Below are 22854 nucleotides of genomic sequence, written 5' to 3' on the forward strand. Positions count from 1 at the left end.
CAGATTGGCAATGTGCTCATGTTTTCAGCAGAACTATGGAGTAGGAGAGCCCTTTTCTTCTGCCACTATTGGTAATTATAACAGAGCTGCGCTGCAACAGGGTGGATCTGTGTTGTGGTATTGAGGTTAAAGTGTGTGCATGCATGCACACTCCCTTTCAGTGGCTGGCCTTATCAGTGATAGGGAATATGAAGTAGCTCTTCATCAAACTGAACATGTCAGTATAGACTTTCTTGAAATCTCTTAGTTGTGGTGAAAGAGGGGAAGACATTGGGCTATTTCTCTATGCCATGTAGCTCAATTGCATTATGGGGGTGGGGAGCTTTTAATCAGGTGTGAGGGACCTTTAATCCTTCAGATATTGTTTAACTATAATGCCCACCATATCTGGTAATTGATTATGGCTGCAGGGGCTGATGGGAGTTTTAGTTCAGCAATATCTGAGGGGCAAAGGGTTCCCCACACCTGGCCTCAACCTTCAGCCTATATTACTTCCTTCCTTAGTGTCAATAGATAACAACACTGCTGCCCATCAGTTATTCAGTCAAATGTGAAAAATCATTTTTGTAAGAAACTTTTTTAAAAGGAAGTGTCCAGGAGGTAACTTATAGTTCTTCCGCACAACAATTTAAACATTGTGGTTTTCCTTATTTTTAGCACGCATAGATCCTAGATCTGTGACTAGGATCACAATTGTTGGATTGGTGTGTGGTTGCCACACTTTGACTCCATAGCATTGGGCATTCACAAATATATTTGTGTGCCAAAGTGGATATACTCCACCACAACTCTGGTTGGGTGCATTAGGTAGGGTTGTAGCTGTACTTTTAAAACATGTATTAAAGCACTCATTCTCTGTAACATAATCTTAGATCCTTTTGGCCATGGGAATTGATGCATCTGAATTCATCTGTTGTGGGTGCGCTTCTTACATCTAAGCAATAAAAAGGCCATGAACATTTTCCCCGTAAAGGAAAGTCCTGGCAGATGTTGGTCAGAGTCAGACGGATGACATGGTGGCATTTACTGTAGTTAGAGGTAGATAGTAAGTTCTGACCAAGGGTCTCATTTCTGTTTTATGTGCATATATGTAGAAACAATTCAAACCAATTTTATTCTGGAGCTTAAAATAAGCAGCAGAGATTTGAAGCTATTCTATGCTATTACTATCTTGCAAATCAAGTTGCTATTGACCAGCATGTTAAAATTTATTTTTTTGTCCTTTCTTGCCTCATCCCACCCCCCCAAACCACATGCAGATTTGGAGATGGATAGTGTAAAGCCAGGTTCAGCATGTGTTTCAGAGCCTCTGAACTATTCCCAGCTGAGCTCAGGTAGAGCATGTCGCAGTCAACTGTAGACTCTTAAGTGTACTAACCCTGAGTCTAACATTGTGTGTTCTAGCAATAATACCTATTAATGGATATAGATTTGGTGTTAGAAGATAGACTATAGTTCTAGTTATGTCTGGACACTTGTTATCTAAAAGTTGGGGAAAGAGCCTAACATCCAGGTGATGGTGTAATATTTCTCTTGGCAGGTGCCATGGAAATCAGTCAGTCCACTAGTCATTTTCCGCATGTCCCACCCCCACCCGAATGGATTCATAGGCACTATGAATCCTGCAAATTTGGGTGTCTCTGTGTGTTTGTGAACCTTGAATTATACTTAGCTGCTGTTTCCTTGAGGTGTGGTTATAAATGTGTGTGTGTGTGTGTGTGTGTGTGTGTGTGTGTGTAAAACACGTGAAAACAAAAATGTGGTGTATATACACACAAATACAAATGTGTATGAACACATACCAAAGCAGATATGTTGCCTGCCACTGGAAACTTTGTTCCAAGATTGAGGAGAAGACAGAGGGAGGGAAAAGAAGAGAGAAGAAATATTGTTGAAACTCTGTAGTTTAGCAGCAGCTCAAATGACCATATTATGTACACAGCTGCAAAGCTATAAGTAGAAACTGCTGTTGCTATAGTTGTCTTGACTACATTGCAAGAATCTCCAAAGATGTATTGAAATAAAATTATGCAAAACACAGTTATGTGACTAATCTTTGCTATATTAAAATAGCTTTTTAGAGCCATTCATTTAGACACTTTTTAGTGCAGCTCATACTGTTTGTTTATAATTTGGGAAGATATAGGGTAGCTGTAGGAATATGAAGCCTTGTATTTATTTTGATATATTCTGCTTGTAAGATAACAGCCATTAACCTGAGTCCTATTTAAGGGCTGAAGTGAAATTAGAAGTTATCTTCTAACTGCCAGAATCAATTTCTCTGATTTGACATTAAAGACGCCCTTATTGGGATCTACTCAGCCCCTTCTCTCCACTTTGCTTTGGACCAAAGCAACATACCAGGCTATTGTTCAGGAACTCCACAGTGGTATCCAACAAGTTTCCTCAGTACAAGCTGCTCACCCCAAAGAGCAGAAGTAAGCTCTGGCCACATGATGCTCTGTGGAAAGGAGTGGGAGATGTTGGCCTAAAACAGCAGTGAGCAAGAGAGATGAAGCATTTAACTCAGCCTTCCCCAAGCTAGTGCCCTTCAGATGTTTTGGATTACAACTCCCATCAGCTCCATGTGCTGGCTGGGGCTGATGGGAGCTGTAGTTTAAAAGATCTGAACACTAGGTTGCAGAGGGTTATTTTATCTCATCACAACTAACAGTAAAGTTCTTTTTTTACCAGAACAACCTTTTACCCAATTAAGTAAAACAGACGGTGGCTGAGAGAGTAAATGATGGCTATTCTACTTTATTAGTATTTTCATTAATAAAACACTTCTTGATTTGTAAAGTGCTTTACAATTTGGTTACAATTTCGGTCTGGTTCATCATTGTTGCAAAGCTCTGGCAAGGTCAATAGATGGAGAACTGAAGTTGAGAGAGGGTCAATACAGACACCCTTGATGAGCATGGATCTGGACCTGGTTCCCGGTGCTGAGCTATACAGAGGTCCAGCACCAAGGGTCTTCTGGCAGTTCCCTCACTGAGAGAAATGAGGTTATAGGGAACCAGGCAGAGGGCCTTCTCAATAGTGGCGCCCGCCCTGCGGAACTCCCTCCCATCAGATGTCAAGGAAATAAACAACTACCTGACTTTTAGAAAACATCTGAAGGCAGCCCTGTTTTGGGAAGTTTTTAATGTTTTAATGTATTTGTTGTGTTTTTAATATTCTATTGGGAGCCGTCCAGAGTGGCTGGGGAAACCCAGCCAGATGGGTGGGGTATAACTAATAATAATAAATTCTTATTCTTCTTCTCCTCCTCCTCCTCCTCCTCCTCCTCCTCCTCCTCCTCCTTCTTCTTCTTCTTCAACAACTCTGTTATCTTACAGACACTTTTGAGCATTATCCTGTCCCTCACACCTGATTAAAAGCTCCCCACCCCCATAATGCAGTTGAGCTACATGGCATAGAGAAATAGCCCAATGTCTTCCCCTCTTTCACCACAACTAAGAGATTTCAAGAAAGTCCATACTGACATGTTCAGTTTGATGAAGAGCTACTTCATATTCCCTATCCTGAGCAATATCCTGTGTGTTTAGTCATTACACCACAATGTGTGTGAACTATGAAATCTAAGCTGATGGTTTTTAAACAAAGCAAAAATATACTCACAGCTCAACTTTTCACACACAACCTTTATTTACTGGTAGACATATTTCTTTAAAGCAATTAAATTGTCACACCTTGCAGGCATTCATTTAGGCCTCTTTTCTCCTGCATTGCTTGAAGTGCTGATATCATCCTCTTCTTTTTCACATTTGCTCATTAATTACTTTAACAGCAGTGCTTTGAAGATATAGTCTAAGGTATTTAGCAAGTAACAGACGCTAGGCTTCATTACCTTCATTATTGGCACAACTAAGAGAGTCTGTGTATATAACAGGATTTCTGCCCTTGGTGCTGAACTCTGGAATCAGTGTTGAACTTCAGGATGTTAACTGTGCTGTCACAACAATAATCCTTTTCCAACTACTCACCCCAGGTGAGCAAGTAGTTAATTGTGTAGCCCTAAACTATCACAATTACAGAATAGATGTCATATAATCCCAGTCTCCATGCAAATCCATTCTGCAATCACCACAATTTGCCAAAAGATTGTTTTAACCCTGAAAAGGTGTGATAGACAAAACTGGGCAAAACTGTGTTGACGTCCCTGTTCAGTCCCAGCTTATTGGCTAATTGTGAGTGAGCCACTGCCTTTCAGCGTAACTTCTCACACAGGGATGCTGTGAGAGGCTCATCATAAGAAAAACCATGGTTTATGAATTGTCCCAGAAAACTTAAGCTGTAATGAAACATTGTAAATATTTAAGTTTCAAAACCGTAATTCTTCTGATCTCCTTCAATCTCAGATCTATTTAAGGCATGGAGGGGGTGAGAAGGAAGGTTTTCAATGTTTGAATTAATTACACAAATGGTCAGCATGTTTCCAAGCTGTCAACATAAAATGGTGCCAAATCAAATTAAGCATGGTACACAGTCAATTTGTATTCACCATACATTCATATAAATGAACATGACAGCAACAAATGAGGTTCTAAATGCAAAAACCTACAGTCCCATAATGTAAAAAGACAGAGTGTGTATAATGGTGGACCAAGGCTGGGTTAAAATAAGGCACACTGAAATATATGTTTCTCAGGTGCACAGAAGAGCACCATTCTGCAAATAATGTGCACAAATAATCACTGTTTATAGCAATATATTTTTCACATTTACAGATCTGAACTTTTTCTTATTTGGTGGGCAATCTTAAATGGGGTGGTGGTAGAAGTAAAATAGTAGATTGAAACCAATTCGGCAAGGGGATTAATTACACAAATTTCAAGCTGGTGCTGAAGGAACAAAATGGTTTTGAATTCTGAGGATCCAAGGTTGGCTCTGCCCTGCCTGCACACACACACACTCTCCAATCTCGTCTCCTTTCAGGGTTCCTGCTGAACCAGAGAGTTGAAAATTGGCTAACGGGGAAAGCTTTAGTAGCCTGTCCAAGGGTCAGCAAACTTTTTCAGCAGGGGGCCAGTCCACTGTCCCTCAGACCTTGGGGGGAGGCAGACTATAATTTTTTTTGGGGGGGGGGGAATGCCCCACAAATATCCCAGAGATGCATTTTAAATAAAAGCACATATTCTACTCATGTAAAAATACCAGGCAGGCCCCACAAATAACCCAGAGATGCATTTTAAACAAAAGGACACATTCTACTCATGTTAAAACACAAGGCAGGCCCCACAAATAACCCAGAGATGCATTTTAAATAAAAGCACATACAGTGGTACCTTGGGTTAAGTACTTAATTCATTCCGGAGGTCTGTTCTTAACCTGAAACTGTTCTTAACCTGAAGCACCACTTTAGCTAATGGGGCCTCCTGCTGCCACCGCGCCGCCGGAGCACGATTTCTGTTCTCATCCTGAAGCAAAGTTCTTAACCTGAAGCACTATTTCTGGGTTAGCAGAGTCTGTAACCTGAAGCATATGTAACCTGAAGCGTATGTAACCCGAGGTACCACTGTATTCTACTCATGTTAAAACACCAGGCAGGCCCCACAAATAACCCAGAGATGCATTTTAAACAAAAGGACACATTCTACTCATGTAAAAACACACTTGATTCCCGGACCTTCCACGGGCTGGATTTAGAAGGCGATTGGGCCGGATCCGACCCCTGGGCCTTAGTTTGCCTACCCATGCTTTAAACAAAACACAGAGAAATAGAATTACGTGTCTGGAAGCGGTTGGAGAATGGATGGCGGCTAACAGATTGAGGTTGAATCCTGACAAGACAGAAGTACTGTTTTGGGGGGACAGGAGTGGGTGGGTATGGAGGACTCGCTGGTCCTGAATGGGGTAACTGTGCCTCTGAAGGACCAGGTGTGCAGCCTGGGAGTCATTTTGGACTCACAGCTGTCCATGGAGGTGCAGGTCAATTCTGTGTCCAGAGCAGCTGTCTATAAGCTCCATCTGGTACGCAGGCTGATACCGTACCTGCCCGCAGACTGTCTCGCCAGAGTGGTGCGTGCTCTGGTTATCTCCCGCTTGGACTACTGCCATGCACTCTACGTGGGGCTACCTTTGAAGGTGACCCAGAAACTACAACTAACCCAGAATGCGGCAGATAGACTGAGAGTGGCCGCTGAGATCACATAACACCAGTCTTGAAAAACCTACATTAGCTCCCAGTATTTTTCCGAGCACAAGTCAAAGTGTTGGTGCTGACCTTTAAAGCCCTAAATGGTCTCGGCCCAGTGTACCTGAAGGAGTGTTGCCACCACCATCGTTCTGAGGTCTAGCGCCGAGGGCCTTCTGGCAGTTCCCTCACTGCGAGAAGTGACATTACAGGGAACCAGGCAGAGAGCCTTCTCGGTAGTGGCGCCCACCCTGTGGAATGCCCTCCCACCAGATGTCAAAGAAATAAATATCTGACTTTTAGAAGACACCTGAAGGCAGCGCTGTTTAGGGAAGCTTTTAATATTTGATGAATTATGGTATTTTAATATTTTGCTGGAAGCAGCCTAGAGTGGCTGGGGAAACCCAGCAAGATGTGTGGGGTATAAATAATAAATTACTATTATTATTACATGTAGTCTTTAGTTTGGCTTTGAGCTTCACAGCTGAGGAGGGATTTGAACCCAGGTCTCACTGTCTCAGTCTTTGCTACCTGATGTGCTGATTGGACTTGTACTCCAAAACATCTATAGTGCACCAGGTTGGCAAAGACTGTTCTATCTAGTACACAAGACATTTTCATTAACTTTCATTAACTTTGAGGAATTGAATTGGACTGCTGATTGGACTTGTACTCCAAAACATCTATAGTGCACCAGATTGGCAAAGACTGTTCTATCTAGTACACAAGACATTTTCATTAACTTTGAGGAATTGAATTTGCATAGTGGTTGCATACATGGTAGGCTGCAGACTTGCAAGTGGCATGCTACCTAACTTTAAGAAATGCCTACATAGCCTGAGGCGAAAACAGCATTGCCTATGACTGGGTTATTTATATAAATGGTCCTTAGAAGCTGGTATAATTAGAGAGTTTAAGCAAAACAGATCATTCTTGTTAAATAAATCCAAATTCTTATTCCACACAATAGTATATTTCACACTGAATGAATTGAAGTTCATATTCTTCTTTAATAACATCACTTTTAATCATCTGCAATTTTTTTGCATAGCTTAACAGTTGCTGTTCTGTGTATGTGTCTGTTTTAGCAAGAGTTAACTGCCAAGCAGTATTGATGTTTACAGTGAACATGTCCAAACAGCTGGACGGCTATTTCATGGGACTCCAGGAAATTCCAGATGTCCTTTGTCTTGTGCAGAAAGGCTGTGCTAGGGTTGTTTAAAACCATTTGGAATTGATCTAGTTATATATACTAGATCTATTTATTGGCACCCCCAAAACAAGTTAACACTACTTGAATCCATTAACCTTGATCAGTTTTCCAAGTAGCTTAAACAGAGCGGTATTAAGATACGAAAATCATTTGTGGATTAAAAAAAAAATCCTTTTACTGCTCATCATGAGGGGGAGGGGAGAGAGAAAGAGAATGTCACATCTGTGCCAGTTATACTGAAACGAGGGGGATGTCCAGAAACTTGCATTTGAAAGTAGCAAAGCAATTCCGTCTGTTTTGCTGCACTCCCTCCCCCGCAAAGCTATATGGACAGAAATTATTTCACTCCAACTCCCTAGTGTGGTCGATGCATTTGAGTTGCCATATGTGGTTGAGTCATCCTCTTTAATTGTCTCCTCCCCCTTCCTGTTGATTCATTTGGTTTATTGCTGGACTAGGAATGTTGTCCAGTTCACAGGTTATTACTCCACATTGAGCTTTCCAAGGAAGAAAAAGATGTGTAACAGTACAAGAGATCCTCAGCTTCTCCGGGTCTGAGAGTCACCTGAGCAGAGGAATGGCTCTGTGGGGTGGAGCTAGACTTGTGTAGCTTGTTTCACAAGGGTGAGATCTTTGGGAGGAGCTTCCTCCTCCATTGCAGGCAGAGCCGGAGAGAGTCACAGGGAGGTGCTGAGCTCACCTCTAGATGCATTGGTAGCCAGGAGGGGCACCCAGAGACTCTGAACTGGAGGAGGAAAGGAAAGCTGAGCTGAAGAAGAATATCGCTCCTTCTGAGTGTTTTAAGTGAAGAAATTCCTCCATACCGACTGACCTTTCAGTCTGCCTGCTTTAATCCTCTGAGGCTGGAATGCTGTGCTGAGCTGATTAGAGAATTCCACTGCACAGCGATAGTCTAGCCTTGCCAGGTAGTGGAGCTGAGCTTTTCGTTCCTGGCCTGCAACAGTGGAGGAAAAAGGTAAGGCTGTACCTCTGGTTTGCCTTGTTTCTTCTGTTTTCATGAATATGAGGGTACATCTGTACAATTTCTTCATTAACTTAGTGTCTTTAGCCAACATGGATGTAGTACAATGTTTGAGGCATTTGTTTTAACACCGGCACAGATTTGATGTATCCCTCTCCTCTGATAAACAGTTACAGGATACTTGGGGAGAGGTTATTTCCTAATTTGCTCCAGGGGTACAATCAAGTGTGCCAACCTGATCTGGTCTGCCAAGCTTCAAGAACTACGGAAGAATGAAGTAGATTGTTTTATGGGCAGCAGCTGTTTCAACATACTGATCCAAATCTCTCCCCCCCCCCCCCCCGTTACATGGGTGGGTGGGAGTAAAAACCTGTTACTCAAGACTAGTGAATGACGCTTTGTCGTGTGGGACCATAAATGTTGTATCTAGACAAACTAGTTTTCTTGTTGTTTGACAAGCAGTCAGGGTTGTTGGATCTGTGCCCTGGAGCCGTTTGCCTGACTCTGAGGCTTTTTCTGTGACTCGATAAAACCTTTTTAAGAAGTTCTTTTTCCTGACCTGTATTAATTATAGAGATTGTGATAATTGTTCTCCTTTCAAAAATGTCTGGCCTTGGGTCTGTGTTAAGCATGTGCTCTTATTAATTCTATAGCGGTAAAACAAAGCTTTCTTAGAGTAGACATGAGCTCATAGCAAACCACTAGAGAAGCAATGGATACCGGAAACTGCTTTAGCAGGCATACAAAGTGTGTTTAAAGGCTTAGGGTAAAAACCCACAAAAAGGAAAACTTTACCATTTCATTCTCCCACGCTTTCCTTGATTTGTCTCCGTTATGGGGAATTCAGAAATCTCCGTTCAGGGGCTTCCTTTCTCCAGTTGAGTCAGCATCTTTTATCAGTTGCTGCCTAAACACAGGGGAATGCTTGAATATCAAATCACTATGTTCCAGATCAGTAGCATTTCCCTGTGAGATGTAGATTGAAAGGAGATCAATCATCATTGAATGGAAACATTCCTATAACCACTTAGTCCAAGGGCTTTATATTTCAGCTGATTCAGCAGTGAACCCCTCTACACATCACATCCTCTTCTTAGGTAGCAAGAGGGCAAAAACTATCATTTAGCTTTGACATAATTCTGTATTTTGGACCCACCTGTTGGCCCCACCCATGACTATGGGGCCAACAGGTGGGGAAAAGCCATCTTTTTCACCCTGCTGCACTGTCTACAGGCCAGCAAGCCAGTTCACCTCCAAGGCTCTTGCAGTCTCTACTGTTTGAGGGCAAAACTAATCTCTTTAGTCAGTTGGTGCTTTTTAAACCAATTTATTTGTAATTGTGTCTGGGTCTGATAAAAGTGCCCACAGCTGAGTAGAACCTTAAACGTAAATTTACCAGGCCATAATAAGACCCCTGCCAGGCCTAATTTGTCCTGAGCTCTGGAGGGTCCCCATGCCTGTTTTAGGGACACCATGAAACTGGTTTGGTTGTCGAAAGTCATAGTTTAGACAAAACTATGCATGAAAACTTAAGTGAGCATTTCCAATCTTATGGCCATCTGGGGATGGGAAGAATGAGCACATGAACCCCAAGGTTCATGCCTGTAGCACTAAATCATAGTTTAGCACAGTCTTCCCCAGCTTGCTGCCCTCAAGATGTTTAGTCCCAACCCACATGGCCAATGAAGGAGTCCAGGTTGCAGAAGGCAATGTTTAGCATGACCTGTGAAACAGTCCTGCAGGGCTGTGTTGCTCTCTATGTCCTTTTTCCATTGTTGTTCCAGATAATCCTTTTGCCCCTGCCCTTGCTTTCTGCTTTTGGGAGCCAAGTAAATTACGTGAAGAAAACCTATGTGAAAATGCAGTACATTTTGTCCCATTGTTGGCAAATTCATTTCTTAGGCACAGACCTGCTTATGTCTCCATACAAGCAAGAACAGACAATTTTATAATATTGAGGTTGCCATGGAAATATGCCACACACATGACCATGTTTTTGTTTAGCATGCTGATCAAATTTAATTAACGGCAGAGGAACCGGTACACCTTCAGTCTCCAATTGCAGTTTCTCAAGACCAAACCCCACTCCCAAGCCATTTTGTAGGAAGCCCCGTGCAGAACAGATCCCCGCTGGCAGATCTTTCCTGCCCAGTTTGTGCAGACTTTGGATTCTAACATTTTTCATGGGGTGTTGGAATCGGTTGTAGGGTGCACAGTAATGATAAAGATGATACAGTGGTACCTCGGGTTACAGATGCTTCAGGTTACAGATGCTTCAGGTTACAGACTCCGCTAACCCAGAAATAGTACCTCGGGTTAAGAACTTTGCTTCAGGATGAGAACAGAAATCGCGCGGTGGTAGCACGGCAGCAGCGGGAGGCCCCATTAGCTAAAGTGGTACCTCAGATTAAGAACAGTTTCAGGTTAAGAATGGACCTCCAGAACGAATTAAGTTCTTAACCCAAGGTACCACTGTATAGGGAAGTGCTGCTCATCACAATAATGAACTTCTGGAATTCAGTTTCACAAGATTTGGTAATGGCTTTAAACCGAGGAAAGGTTTTAGATGAAGATTTGATAGCTTCAGGGAGGTAGCTATTATTTCAAACAAGTACATGCAAGCTCCAGGTTCAGTATTGGTATACCTCTAAATGTTGACTGCTGAGAATAAAGAGTTGGGGAGGGCTGTTTCCTACACAACCCGGTTCGTTTGCTCCTTCTAAACCAGGGTGGTCTAACCTCTCAGACCAAGTGGGCTGCAAAAGTACTGCAACACAAAATCCGCAGGCCCCAGCTGAATTAAATTTCCATAGCATAAATTGAAGTGTTTGCAATATATTACTTAATATACAATATATATATATATATATATATGCGCACAATTAATATGTTTAATATATTTATTTAAGAAATTGAGGCAGCTCAGCTGTTAGAGCACAATACTGATAATGTCAAGGTTGCAGATTCAATCCCTGATATCCCAGCTTCATATTCCTGCACCGCGGAGGGTTGGACTAGATGATACTCAGGATCATTTCCAACTTTCTAGTTTTATGATTTATTAAACAATATTTAGACACAAATACATGTATAAATTTTTGTTAGTAACACAGACATTGAGTCCCTATCAGGATAAAAAAAGCAGGGTTTAGAGGAGGAAGAAGAAGAATTTTAGAACTGTGTACATCATCTTGAGCTCCTTGGAGGAAACAGTGTGATATAAATGCAATTAATAAATTTCAAATAAAACATATAATTAAAACATAGGGAGAGCACACACACATTCCGAAGGCACTTGGGAGGGGGCACTTGCTTGGGAGGGGGCACTTGTTTAATTGCAATGCACACTGGGAGTTGTAGTTCTAGCGCCCTGATGAGATTCCTGTGGGGCTGCCGATAGCTGCCAAGGCTTCATTCCCCACACCTTGCGCTGTGGCCGCTGACATGCAGCAGTTTCCAGCTGCGCATCAAACATACACGGGACTCACCTCTGTTGCCGCAGCCACCGCCATTGTGCCCAAAACCGACGAGAAAGAAAAACTAATGATAAGCACCAAAGCCTCATCACGACCTTGAATTCAAGTCATCATGCTCTTGTTGAGAGTCAGCCTCCCACTCCTCAGACCTTAGCCAGTCGCAGCTTGCCTCTGCCTATACGGGGACCGTCCTCTCTTTGCAACCATTGGCTGTCAGCCTGGCACCAACCAATTGAGAGACAGGGTTTCCTCCACAGCACTGCCCCCACACAGCCAATGTTATGCTTTTCACTTGGATTCGTAGAAGGAGCATAGAGATAATATGGAAGAGAATGGCTGTTGCCACTAGTGACGCTCCTTTGGTACTTAGCAGGGCCACCAAAAAGGACCACTCTGTTCTAAGCATGAACAGGTAAGGAAACACCAGGAAAAAGGAATAAAGTGTTGTCTGAATGCAGACCTCAGATTCAATAGTTTTGTTTCAGATCCCAACCTAATGTGGTGTAGTGGTCAGAATTTTTAGCCTGTGTCCCAGGTTCAAACCCCACCTCAGCCCTGAAGCTCATTGGGCCTGTCACTATCTCTCATCCTTGTTTACCTCGCAGGCTGGACATGAGGATAAAGAAAACTGCCCACACCTTCAGCTCTGTGGAAGATGGGATATAAATGTACTAAAGTATAGTCTTAACTCAGATAATTTAAAAATTCAAAATGTTTCATTCAGCTGTGCTTATTCAATTGGTTTATATTGCTCTTGAAGATGATTCTACACTTGATTTGTATTTGAATTTAATTCATAGAATTAACTAATTAGTTTATTTTATGAAAAAACAAGCTGTCTTGCTTTGACAGATGTTTTCTTCACTCTGCTTATAGCTGATTGTAGAAATGACCTCAAGAGAGGGTTTTTGTAAAACATTTAAGAAGTAGAGCCTCTTCTTAAGGATACTTGCCCTTTTACTGTATTACCTCCTGGCAGACTTTGCCTGCCAATCAATATATTGATGGCTCTCTGTTTTAGCTCAGTGCTCATTTGTAATGGAAATGACTTCATTGTTGATCCAAGGCTCCAACCAGCTTTTTCTGAGCAACTGAGACATTGAGTGGCATGCTTGCTAGGGCATGTTTCATTAAATACTGATGCAATCTTCCTGGGATAGCTCAGTCAGTAGAGCATAAGACTCTTTATCTCAGCTTTGTGGGTTCAAGCCTCACGTTGGACAAAAGATTCCTGGATTGCAGGGGGTTGGACTAGATGACCCTCGTGGTCTCTTCCAATTCTACAAGTCTATGATTCTATCCCCAAAGTACGATTGACAGTAGAACAACACTCCTTTACTGATAGATGAAGCATTCAGCTCTTCTTAATCAGAAAGTAGAGATCCGGTGCAGATAGAATGTTAGATAATCAAGCTACAAAATCACAGCGAGAAGGCTTAATTAAACCTGATTATAACATGTAGCCAAAAACTGCTACTAGGATAAGAGAGACTAGGACTTGATTACTCCATCGCATCCGCAGTGGGATGGACATAGAACTCTAGTGAGTATTAGGAAATACCTGCTATGTACTTAAATTCAGTTTACAATCATGCTCCCTGAAACACCTTTCTGTATAACTCTTCGGTATTTTTGTTTGGCTCTCTTGCATCATCTCAAAATCTGCCTCTTTTAATGTGCTGTCATATATTAATAGAATCTTGCTTTGAAGTGATACCGTTTTTATATTTTAAAAATATTGAAAATAGAAATCTCGTGTATTTGACAACGTGGCCTTGTTTGCACAACACAGCAATGGCTTCCCAAAACTGCAAAGGTCATCTTGTTCCACCCTGGTATTTTTTGCTACTGCACCACACTGCACTAATCCAAGGTTTAGCCTAGCATCATATCTGAACCTGGGCTTATGGTTAAGTTCTTGAGCTGTAGCCAAGAACAAACCTTTTAACAGGGTGATATTACAAGCAGTAATATTCATACAAGTCAGTGTGAACTTGGGCCTATACCTGCTCTGTTCCCTCTAGCTTAAACTATGGCAGTATTATGCCTTTAACTCAACAGCAGTCAAGTTGCTGTACCCATCGGGCCACAAGAGAATTGGATGCAGCTCACAATTTCTTCTTGCTGCTGCTTCTATAAAAAAAGGACCGTAACTGGAAAGAAGGCTGACCAGAGTTGCCAAGCTCCTCTCAGAACTCCTAGATGTTAGCTACTTGGACCAAAAATGGTTGAAGGGCCCAATATTGTTTATGTTTGTTGCTATGTTGTGTATTTTTGTGCTTTTATATTGTAAACTGCCCTGTGATCCTCAGATAAAGGACAGCATAAATAAAATAAAATAATTAAATAATAATAAATAATAACTCCTGAGTCGACTGTATTAATATGTGACTGCATAATTATATTTTTTATTAAACAGGCATATTAAGATGGGTCAAAGAAATTTGTGAAATAAGTTGTCATGTAAACAAACATTTCTCTTCCGCGCTCCATTTATTTATTTAGTTTCCTGCCACTCGCCCAGAGTTGCAATCACGTAAGTAAATCATGAGTAAGCTGCAGGTCTACTGTATGTCAACACTTATATGTTAGTCATGACTGAAACTGCACATGCCTATCAATACAAAGCTGGGCATCTGACAGAGGGAAAAGATTTAAAATGCATTACATGGCTAATCCTGTTCTTCTGTCAGGTGCTGACCTCAACGTTGACAGACGTGTAGCTTCAGTCATGATTGACACATGCTGTGTGGAATTATAAGGACACAGCTTCTGTGTATGGTGTAAATTCTCTGGCTCAAGAACAAAATGTGTTTCATGGTGAGAGAATTCACACCATGCTTAGGAACAGGTACATTACAACATGCTCATTCTCTGTGCTGGGTGCACAGTTCAGCACCCTGAATTCTCTGCTGTATATGTGTTTAGAGTAAACTTCCAGTCCTTAGCTCTGGAGCCAGACCTGAGTTAGTAGAATTTGCAATGGCCATGGGATGGGACATCAGTTCCTTGCATTGCTGGTTAAGCCTCAACTAGCAGAAGCAAATAACTTGGGGGAGGGGGTGGATGTTGTTTTGTTTTTGTTTTAACAATTTATTTTATCCTGTTATCCTGTATTTTTATCTTGTGAACTGCCCTGAGTTCTCCGGATGAAGGGTGGTATATAAATTTAATAAATAAATAAATAAATAAATAAATAAATAAATAAATAAATAAAATAATAAGATAAGTTAAATTGCTTAATTAAAATAACTTACAGTAGGTATAAAATTCAAATTTTTCTGGTACAAAATGTTAACATACCCACAGCCTTGGTTAACAGTTGACCTGTTCATATTTAGTTATTTATGGCCCTCTTTCCCTTTAAATCAGTCACTAGATTTTCACCCACCCACCCACTTAGAGCAAAGGCTAGAACAAAGTAATACTTTGAATCCTCTTCTTGTTTCTCCTGTGACTTTGCTCCTAAACAGACTATCAGCTTAAATCCCTGCAGTTGCACATGTTCTAGTTTTTGACCTTAGCATAACATTTTCCTCACAGCAGGGGGGTAAAATCACCCGTTAACAGGAAAAGCAACCAATATGCTGGGCGTGAGCTGGAAATGTGGGTCATTCTGCATGTGGAAAGATTTTCTTTCCTAGGCTACTAATCCTGTGTTAGCAATCCGACTGCCATCAGGAGTCCAAACCAGGGACAGACAAGTTTTAAATGCCTTTTTAATCAATAGTGGTATGGTGTAGGTGACTTTATTCATCTGTGAACTCTTGTGAAATTGTCACTGGATCCTAAAAGTGGATTGAAAAGGCATGCTTGTCCCCATGTGCTTCACGGAGCTTTTAGTTGCTGTATGTTTTTGAAAGATGTGTGAATACATTTTCACAGGAACTTAACCCCTGAGAATGCCAAAAGGGGAGACATATTCTACCTCTACCCTGACACAACAGCCACCCTGTCCTGCGTCCATCTATCCCAGAGAATGGAGAGGTGGGAGGAAAATGTGGCTTCAAAAATCAGAGAAGAGCAACAGTGGCAGCCACACTCCCAGCACCCATGGCAACACACCAGCGTCCGCCTGCCCTAGTCAGCGTGGTGTTGTTGTAAAAATGACATGGCATGAAGTTGTGGAAATTACATGGCCAGAAATGGGAGGCCCCAGTCCACCCATGCTAACAGGAAGGCATCATCACATCCCACACACAACCTGCCAGTTACAACGATTCCACAACACCTTCCACAGTGTAAGATGCTGTGGCACAGACAGGAAGAGACCAGCAGCCAGGAGCTCTAGGCAGATGTTTGGTTTCCCTTATGCCATACATTTCTCACAAAGTACTATGTGTGTGTGAAGGAAGGAGAGGGCATATAGCACCCAAACATCTCCCTTGGGACAAGGGATCATGACCCACTATAGGAAGAAAACCCTCCATTGGCCCGTGTTTGTCAATCCCTTGTAGTAAAGAAACAGCAGATGTAGCAAAATTAGAGCCTTATTGAATAGCATCAGGGATGGAGTGAGTTCTGGAAGTAAAATAGACATGTGTATGGGCTTGTCAGGGTTTCTGTCCCTTTGACCATCAAATTGAAGGCAGCAAGAGCGGCAGATGGATTTGCACCCTCTAGGCTGCGCACCCATGCTATGCACACAGACATCAACTGTTAGATATGGAGCTTGAGAGGAGTGGTAACCCCACAGAGGAACATTTGCAGGGTGTTTTGGTCACTGCTACTGGCCATAGGGTGGGCCTCCCTTGTGGTGTGCACACAACACTGCAGAGCAAAAGGAAGGAAGGGAGAAGCAGTTGTCAGAGTAGGTGTGAGGAAGGGAGAGAGAAGAATGATTGCTGCTACCTGAGTGCTCTGTCAATGGTTGGGGCTCAACCTCCCCGCCCCATCCTGGAGTGGGGAAGAAATTGCAGTGACCAGTGAGATGTTTAGACCTTCTTGCGTAGGACTGTGGTGGAACTCTTATGCTCCTTTGCCCTGCTCTGGTCACCCTGGCTGTGATTCAGTAAGGGAAAAACGCTCATGCATGTTTGACCAGAAGTGGCAGAGGTTCAAGTGGAATTCCTGGCCTTGATCGGCAGAGAACTTATCTGCATGTGGGGAAAACTGCTCCCAGCTGATGGCAGAGAAGGTTTAAGTACAGTTGAGGCAAGACACAGATTTCACATGCAGCTGGTTGGGGGAAGAAATGTGGGAGACACTTTGTAGCCAGATTTCCTCCTCCTTTCACTGACCTGCATAGAATACTCTGCTGTTGCCTCCCTGTTGTAGGATCTGTGGTTGCCAGGTCATCTTTACAGCATGTCATCTTCATGACCTCTTTGCAACATCACCATGATAGATGAGTAGTCAGAGGTGTCTGGAGACCTGAGGCAGGCTACCTGTGAGGGTTCTAGGAAGAGCAGTGTCAGCAAAATGCTATTTCCATGTGTGTTTAGCTGGCAGGCTGTTTTGTGCACTGGTTCCTTCCTCAGAGACCTCTTGTATGTTCTTAGTACATGACGTTAGGCCAGAGTGATTCAGCCATGTACCCTTTTGTCTGAGTTATAGCTCCCTTGTTGTGGAATTATATCCAAGTGTTGGTGTGCTGTGGTTGGCTGCAGACTAATGGCAAATCCAGTTCTTGGTCATGGCAACATGGGGCGGGGCGGTTGGGGCAAGAGATGGGAGGCAGTGCCATTTGTTCCTTTTTAATTTTTCTATTAAATTGAAAGGGAGAATTTTCCTTACACAAGCTTTGTGTTTGATACAGAGTTCCACTGTGTTTGGGATCTGAGGATACATAGGACTTCAACTTAAGTCTACTCCTCCTTTGTCCTGTCCAATCTCATTTTGGATGCTACTCCAGCAGGGTCATGGTGGTGCAACAGGCACACCATCATCACAGCTGCACAGGTGTATCTTGCATGACACCAACATACCATGTTCTGCCAGTGTAGTGGGGCTTCTCAGGGGTATCCAACATGGTTCCATCAGCTATTGTTGGATTCCCATCAGCCCAAGTCAGCCAGGGGTGATTGAAGATAAGAGTTCAACAATATCTGGAGGGCATTGCATTGGCTACGCCTACTGCAGTCCCTCAGCGAGTGTATCTTGAGTACTGGATTGCACCCTTACTGTATTGGCTATTATCTAGAACAGTGTTTCCCAACCTTGGGCCTCCAGCTGTTTTTGGACTACAACTCCCATCATCCCTAGCTAGCAAGACCAGTGGTCAGGGATGATGGGAATTGTAGTTCAAAAACAGCTGGAGGCCCAAGGTTGGGAAACACTGATCTAGAAGCCTATATCTACTGCGTTTTAGGATATATTACCTATAGAGGCTATTATGAGTTTGGATATTACTTTTCAGACCAAAAAATAAAATTAGTGAACTGGATTCTGGTCCACAACAGCACATGCCATAATAAATTTGTTTAGCCACACAACTCTAGTTGTTTTAGCATAGTCCTTGGTATCTTCCCTTTCAACTTAAGTATATCAGGATGGGGAAAACTTAAGCTCCAGCCCAGCAGCATTAGTAGAGTTACTTTCTCCTGGTTGGCAACCTAGGAGTTCAGGCAATCATCCTCTGCTCCCCTTGAAAATAGATTAGGAGACACCGCAGCCAAATCTGAGAAGCACAAATACCAAGACACTTAACTGGAACTGAATATATTGGGGCGGGGGGGGGGGGAGAGGGAGAGAGAAGCTTTCAAGCTTTTCTCAAGTGATGGTGGGAGTATTTCGCTGTTTCTTTCCTTTTAATCTTTGTCAGGTTCATAAAATACCTAGGCAAAAGGTAATGTTTGTAGTCAGCCAGCTAGCACAAAAATGTTGCCGATTAGCACCTTGACTGCAGCCAAGGTCTGATGTACTTGGGACCCAGTGTGATGGGTTGCTGTAAATCCCTGCTGTAAAACATAACAGCATTTGACAAAAAAAAAAGCTGCAGTGTGTGTTTTGAACCCGGGGTAAGTTTCGGAGTGATACTCTCATTGTAATAACCTTCAGCATATTTTTCTTTTCATCTGTTCTGTATTAAATTATTGTTTCATAGTATTGTCATAATGCATATATGTTAAAATGCTGTATTATAGTGGCCTGTCATATAAGTATCATTGCTTTGGAATTGTCGGCACCCAACAGTTTTGGATCCCCAGTTAGTTGCCTAATATTGGAGAGTCCTGGCAGGTATATATTATCTTGCCACTTGAAATAAAGAAACCATGGCTATTTCCTCACAAGAGTATTTTACTCTGCTGTGCTTTGATTGTCACCAACCTCTCTTTTTCCCCCTTTCGCCCCCTTTTCTTTTCTTTTCTGTTCTGTTAACGAGATGGTAGACTTGCCCCTTTCTTAAGGCCTGATAGCCAGTACTAGTGCTTTATAGCTTCCTGAGACTGAAAAGGCTGGAGATAAAGGAAGTCCTTTTGCAACTGGCTTCATGTTGTGGCTTTTATTTGAAGAGAATGTCTCTAGAGAATTGCTTGCAAACAAAAGCAATTTAGTAAGAGTGAGCAGGCATCTTTTGTAAGACACTGCTTAGCTTTTCCTTTTTAGCTCAAAGAAGAAGTTAAAATGGAACAGTTTTGCCCTGTTCACCGATTGAAATTAATGCTAAGTTTATTCACCTTTTGGCATAGGGCCATTTCCTTCTCATCAAGGGGTAATTGCTACGTGTATGAATCTCAATTGCATTGTCTCTAATTCAATGGAACTTGGAAAACACAACTAAGAACTTGTACTCCCTTTTACATTAAAGGTCAAGAAGAGCATCACAGTCTTTACAGTGGGAGAGACTTGGGAGTTTTATGCTTCTTTCTTTGTTTTTGACACTTGCTATTTGCCTGGCCATATGAACATGGAGTTTGTATTGGCTAATAGGTTGTAGAAACATTTGTGGAATCATTTAATGCTTCTTAAGGTGGTAACCAGTAAACTGGAGTCATTAACTACTGGTGTAATAGCAGTTGCAATTATGTACTCCTATTTCCTGGTCACTCGGTGTATTTTGTTTTCAATAACATTCTTCCATTCACTACTGTCACTACTGACTGATGGTAATTTAGATGCCCATGGTTGTACCAACAGTGCAATCACTGTTGTCGAAAGTAGTGTTGTATTTATTCAAAAATTGAATTCCATTATTTCATGTTCAGGATTTGAACCTTTCATTACCAAAAGAAGCCAAACGAGTCTATCAATAAACTTAATAAAACAAATACAATAAAATCAAATATGAAACAATATTAAAAATTGTCCATAAATAAAAATGCTGTTAATAACTGATAAAAAGGATTAAAAATAACTATTTGATTAATAAGCATAATACAAAGTTCACACTTTCTCTGCAACAGAAATATTTCAATAAGCAAGAAAATAATAAAATGCATGACACGTACTTGAGTCAACAGTGCAATATGCCAATAATATTAGGGTCACTGTTAAAGCAAACACTACCATCCCAGAATGAATAGGAACTCAAAGGGGACTGTTGTGAAACACTTAACCAGTGTCTGAAAAGGCCAAAAAGTCAAATTTTTAGACCTTCTGAATACTCAGAGACTCTACTGGGTCAAAGATGACCAAACTCTCAGAACTGAATATGCCTCTCTGTCACTTGGAAGTCTAAATGGAAGCACTTGTGAAAGGCTAGATGGCAACTTGTCAGGGATTCTGTAGCAGGGATTCCTACATTCCTGGGGGTTGGACTAGATGACCCTTGGAGTCCCTTCTAACTCTGAAATTCTGTGATGGCATCATTCTGTAACAGTACAAGAAGCTGAGAGCAAGTATGCCTCTTAAAGAAAATTCCTCTCCATAGGTTATAACAGAACCTTGGAGGCTTTATCGTTTTTGTGATTTTATTCATTTCCTCCTATTAATGTGCCTTTTGTTATGCTAATTTGGGGCCCGGGCTAGATGTTGTGCTCCTACCTCCAGTCTCAGGTTTAGAATTCTTACTCAGCTGATGTGACATCCTGCTTAGAAACATTTAAAACATGTATAAAGGAAACATGTATAAAACATGTGTAAAGGCAGACCAACACTTGGCAGTGACTAGACTGGCTAGAGAGCTATGCTATGGCAGGGTACAGGAGTGAGTTTCCTTCCTCTCTGAAATGCCTGTTCCCTTTTCTCACCTGTCAGGGTCCCACCACTGATCTGTTCATAAGCAATTGACATGAAAGGATTAGCCCTGCAAGCATGGCGTGAAATGAAACCATAAGGAAACATATGGGCTGCATTACCCATTCCTTCCTTTCCTCTTCTCCCCACTAGACTGAAAGCTACGAAATACCAAGCACAAGCAGACTGCTGAGATGGGGAGAGCATAACAATTAAAACTATTGTCCTACTATATCTTAACTCTGTCTTCCATTGCAGATTTTGATTTCCCTGAATCACTTCTATAAGGGAAGAGGGAGGAGGCTGTTGCAGAAACTGATCAGATATGTGCATGGTAGTAATAGGGGTTGATTTTGAAAAGAATGAACTGTGGTTCAGAGAAATAATGTATTCTACATCTTCCTTCCTGTCTATCTGGCCACAAAATGAGATTTTCCCTTCAATTTTACAGTGTCAAAAAAACACGGCAAGCTTATTACTTTCCTGCGCACATTCATGAAGTCTCGGCCAACAAAACAGAAACTGAAGCAACGTGGGATCTTAAAAGAGAGGGTATTTGGCTGCGACCTTGGAGAACATCTTCTCAACTCTGGTCATGATGGTAAGTAAGAAGAATGTTATGCTTTGGCTCGAGTGTCCTGCAATGCAAATTCTAAAAGAACAATTTGGATCTGACCAGCATTACTTTTCTTTGAGTCGTTACAATGCTCCACCTATAGCATCTACCCCTTCATTCTTCTTAAGAAAGTGCAGTCTAAGATTTCCATGCAGTTAAGACATAATATTTGTCCTGCCTTGGCACCCAGCACTTCTGTAATATCACAGTTTGATGTGTTACATAGAGTATATGAGAGTGAATTTATTATTTTGACATCAGTCAGAGATTATTCACAGAAGCAGGTTGTCCTCATGGTGATGATTTAAGAAAGAATCAGGCCAGTCATTTTTCCCAGGAGTTAAGGGCATCTGAACAGTAGCCAAGGATGAAATGTCGCCTCCCTGATGCATTGTTATTGCTGTTTTAATTTTTCAAGAAAAATACTTGGAATAAATAATAATCTGGGCAACTGAATGACATCACACATCAAAGTCCATCTTGTTATATCTTCCAACTTTTGCTTAGGAGGTGATGGCAAAGGGGCAAAAATCTGAGTTTGCTGTAGCTGTACTTTGACATTTGAATGGATAAGAAGACTAGAGCCACAGACAGCTAGAATTAAAGGCTCAACAGGGACCAAAAGGTTATCTGATCCAAATTGCTGTACTGTGGCAGAATCCTTCCTTCCCGGAGCAGAGTTTGAGAAGAAGCATGTGCAGTTCTTCCCTCAGCAACTTGCCTTGGGATAACTGTTGATTATCCCAGGCGGGTAAACACATAATTCATTGCACCTCTCTTATAAATCCAGGAGCATATTGAAGTACTATAGTCTATAATGAAATTGATAGGTCTCAGTTCTGCCTGAGACTGGACAATCTGTTAATAATCCACATTTGGTCCGTTAACAGTCCAAACATTTTCAAAACATTTGAGTGTGTACTGCTCTAGTTATACTGACTTCAGCCTGCAGAGAAAGATTCAGGAGAAGAAGCATTGTGTATTGCTGCTTCTTGGGTGTTTTCTGTAGTGTCTTGATGGTGCTTCTGTTCTTTATGGCTTCTTCCTTTTGGAAGCTAAGCACTTCAGTATAAAATCACCAAGTTAAAGATTACATCATCCATTGAAACATGTGCTTTGCTTCAGTCCTGAGTATTAATAATATTTGTGTCAATACTTATACAATTAGCATGTTACATTGCTGCTTGGTGATCTCATACCCCTGGGAGCTTTGCAGTGTATTTGCAGTTCCTTGGGCTTTTCTTGTAACTCATTACCTGCTTGCATTTCAGTTTGTGTTTCAATTGCTTAATTGGATGAAGACCTACACCA

The 22854-nt window shown here is 41.8% G+C and overlaps 1 protein-coding gene across 8 annotated transcripts in view; it reads left to right on the forward strand.

Moving 5' to 3' along the window:
* ARHGAP32 (Rho GTPase activating protein 32) overlaps window positions 1-22854 on the forward strand; it is a 203648-nt gene that overhangs the window by 153500 nt on the left and 27294 nt on the right. For 4 of the 8 annotated variants that reach the window (XM_077919218.1, XM_077919219.1, XM_077919225.1 and 1 more), the window contains 2 exons: window positions 1260-1334; window positions 21379-21528. In XM_077919218.1, coding sequence (XP_077775344.1) covers window positions 1260-1334; window positions 21379-21528 — 225 coding nt within the window. Of the gene's footprint in view, window positions 1-1259; window positions 1335-7631; window positions 8329-21378; window positions 21529-22854 lie in introns of those variants that run through there. The other 4 variants (XM_077919220.1, XM_077919222.1, XM_077919224.1 and 1 more) reach the window with 2 other exon arrangements.

This window comes from Podarcis muralis, chromosome 15 (assembly GCF_964188315.1).
Source record: "Podarcis muralis chromosome 15, rPodMur119.hap1.1, whole genome shotgun sequence".
NCBI lineage: Eukaryota > Metazoa > Chordata > Lepidosauria > Squamata > Lacertidae > Podarcis > Podarcis muralis.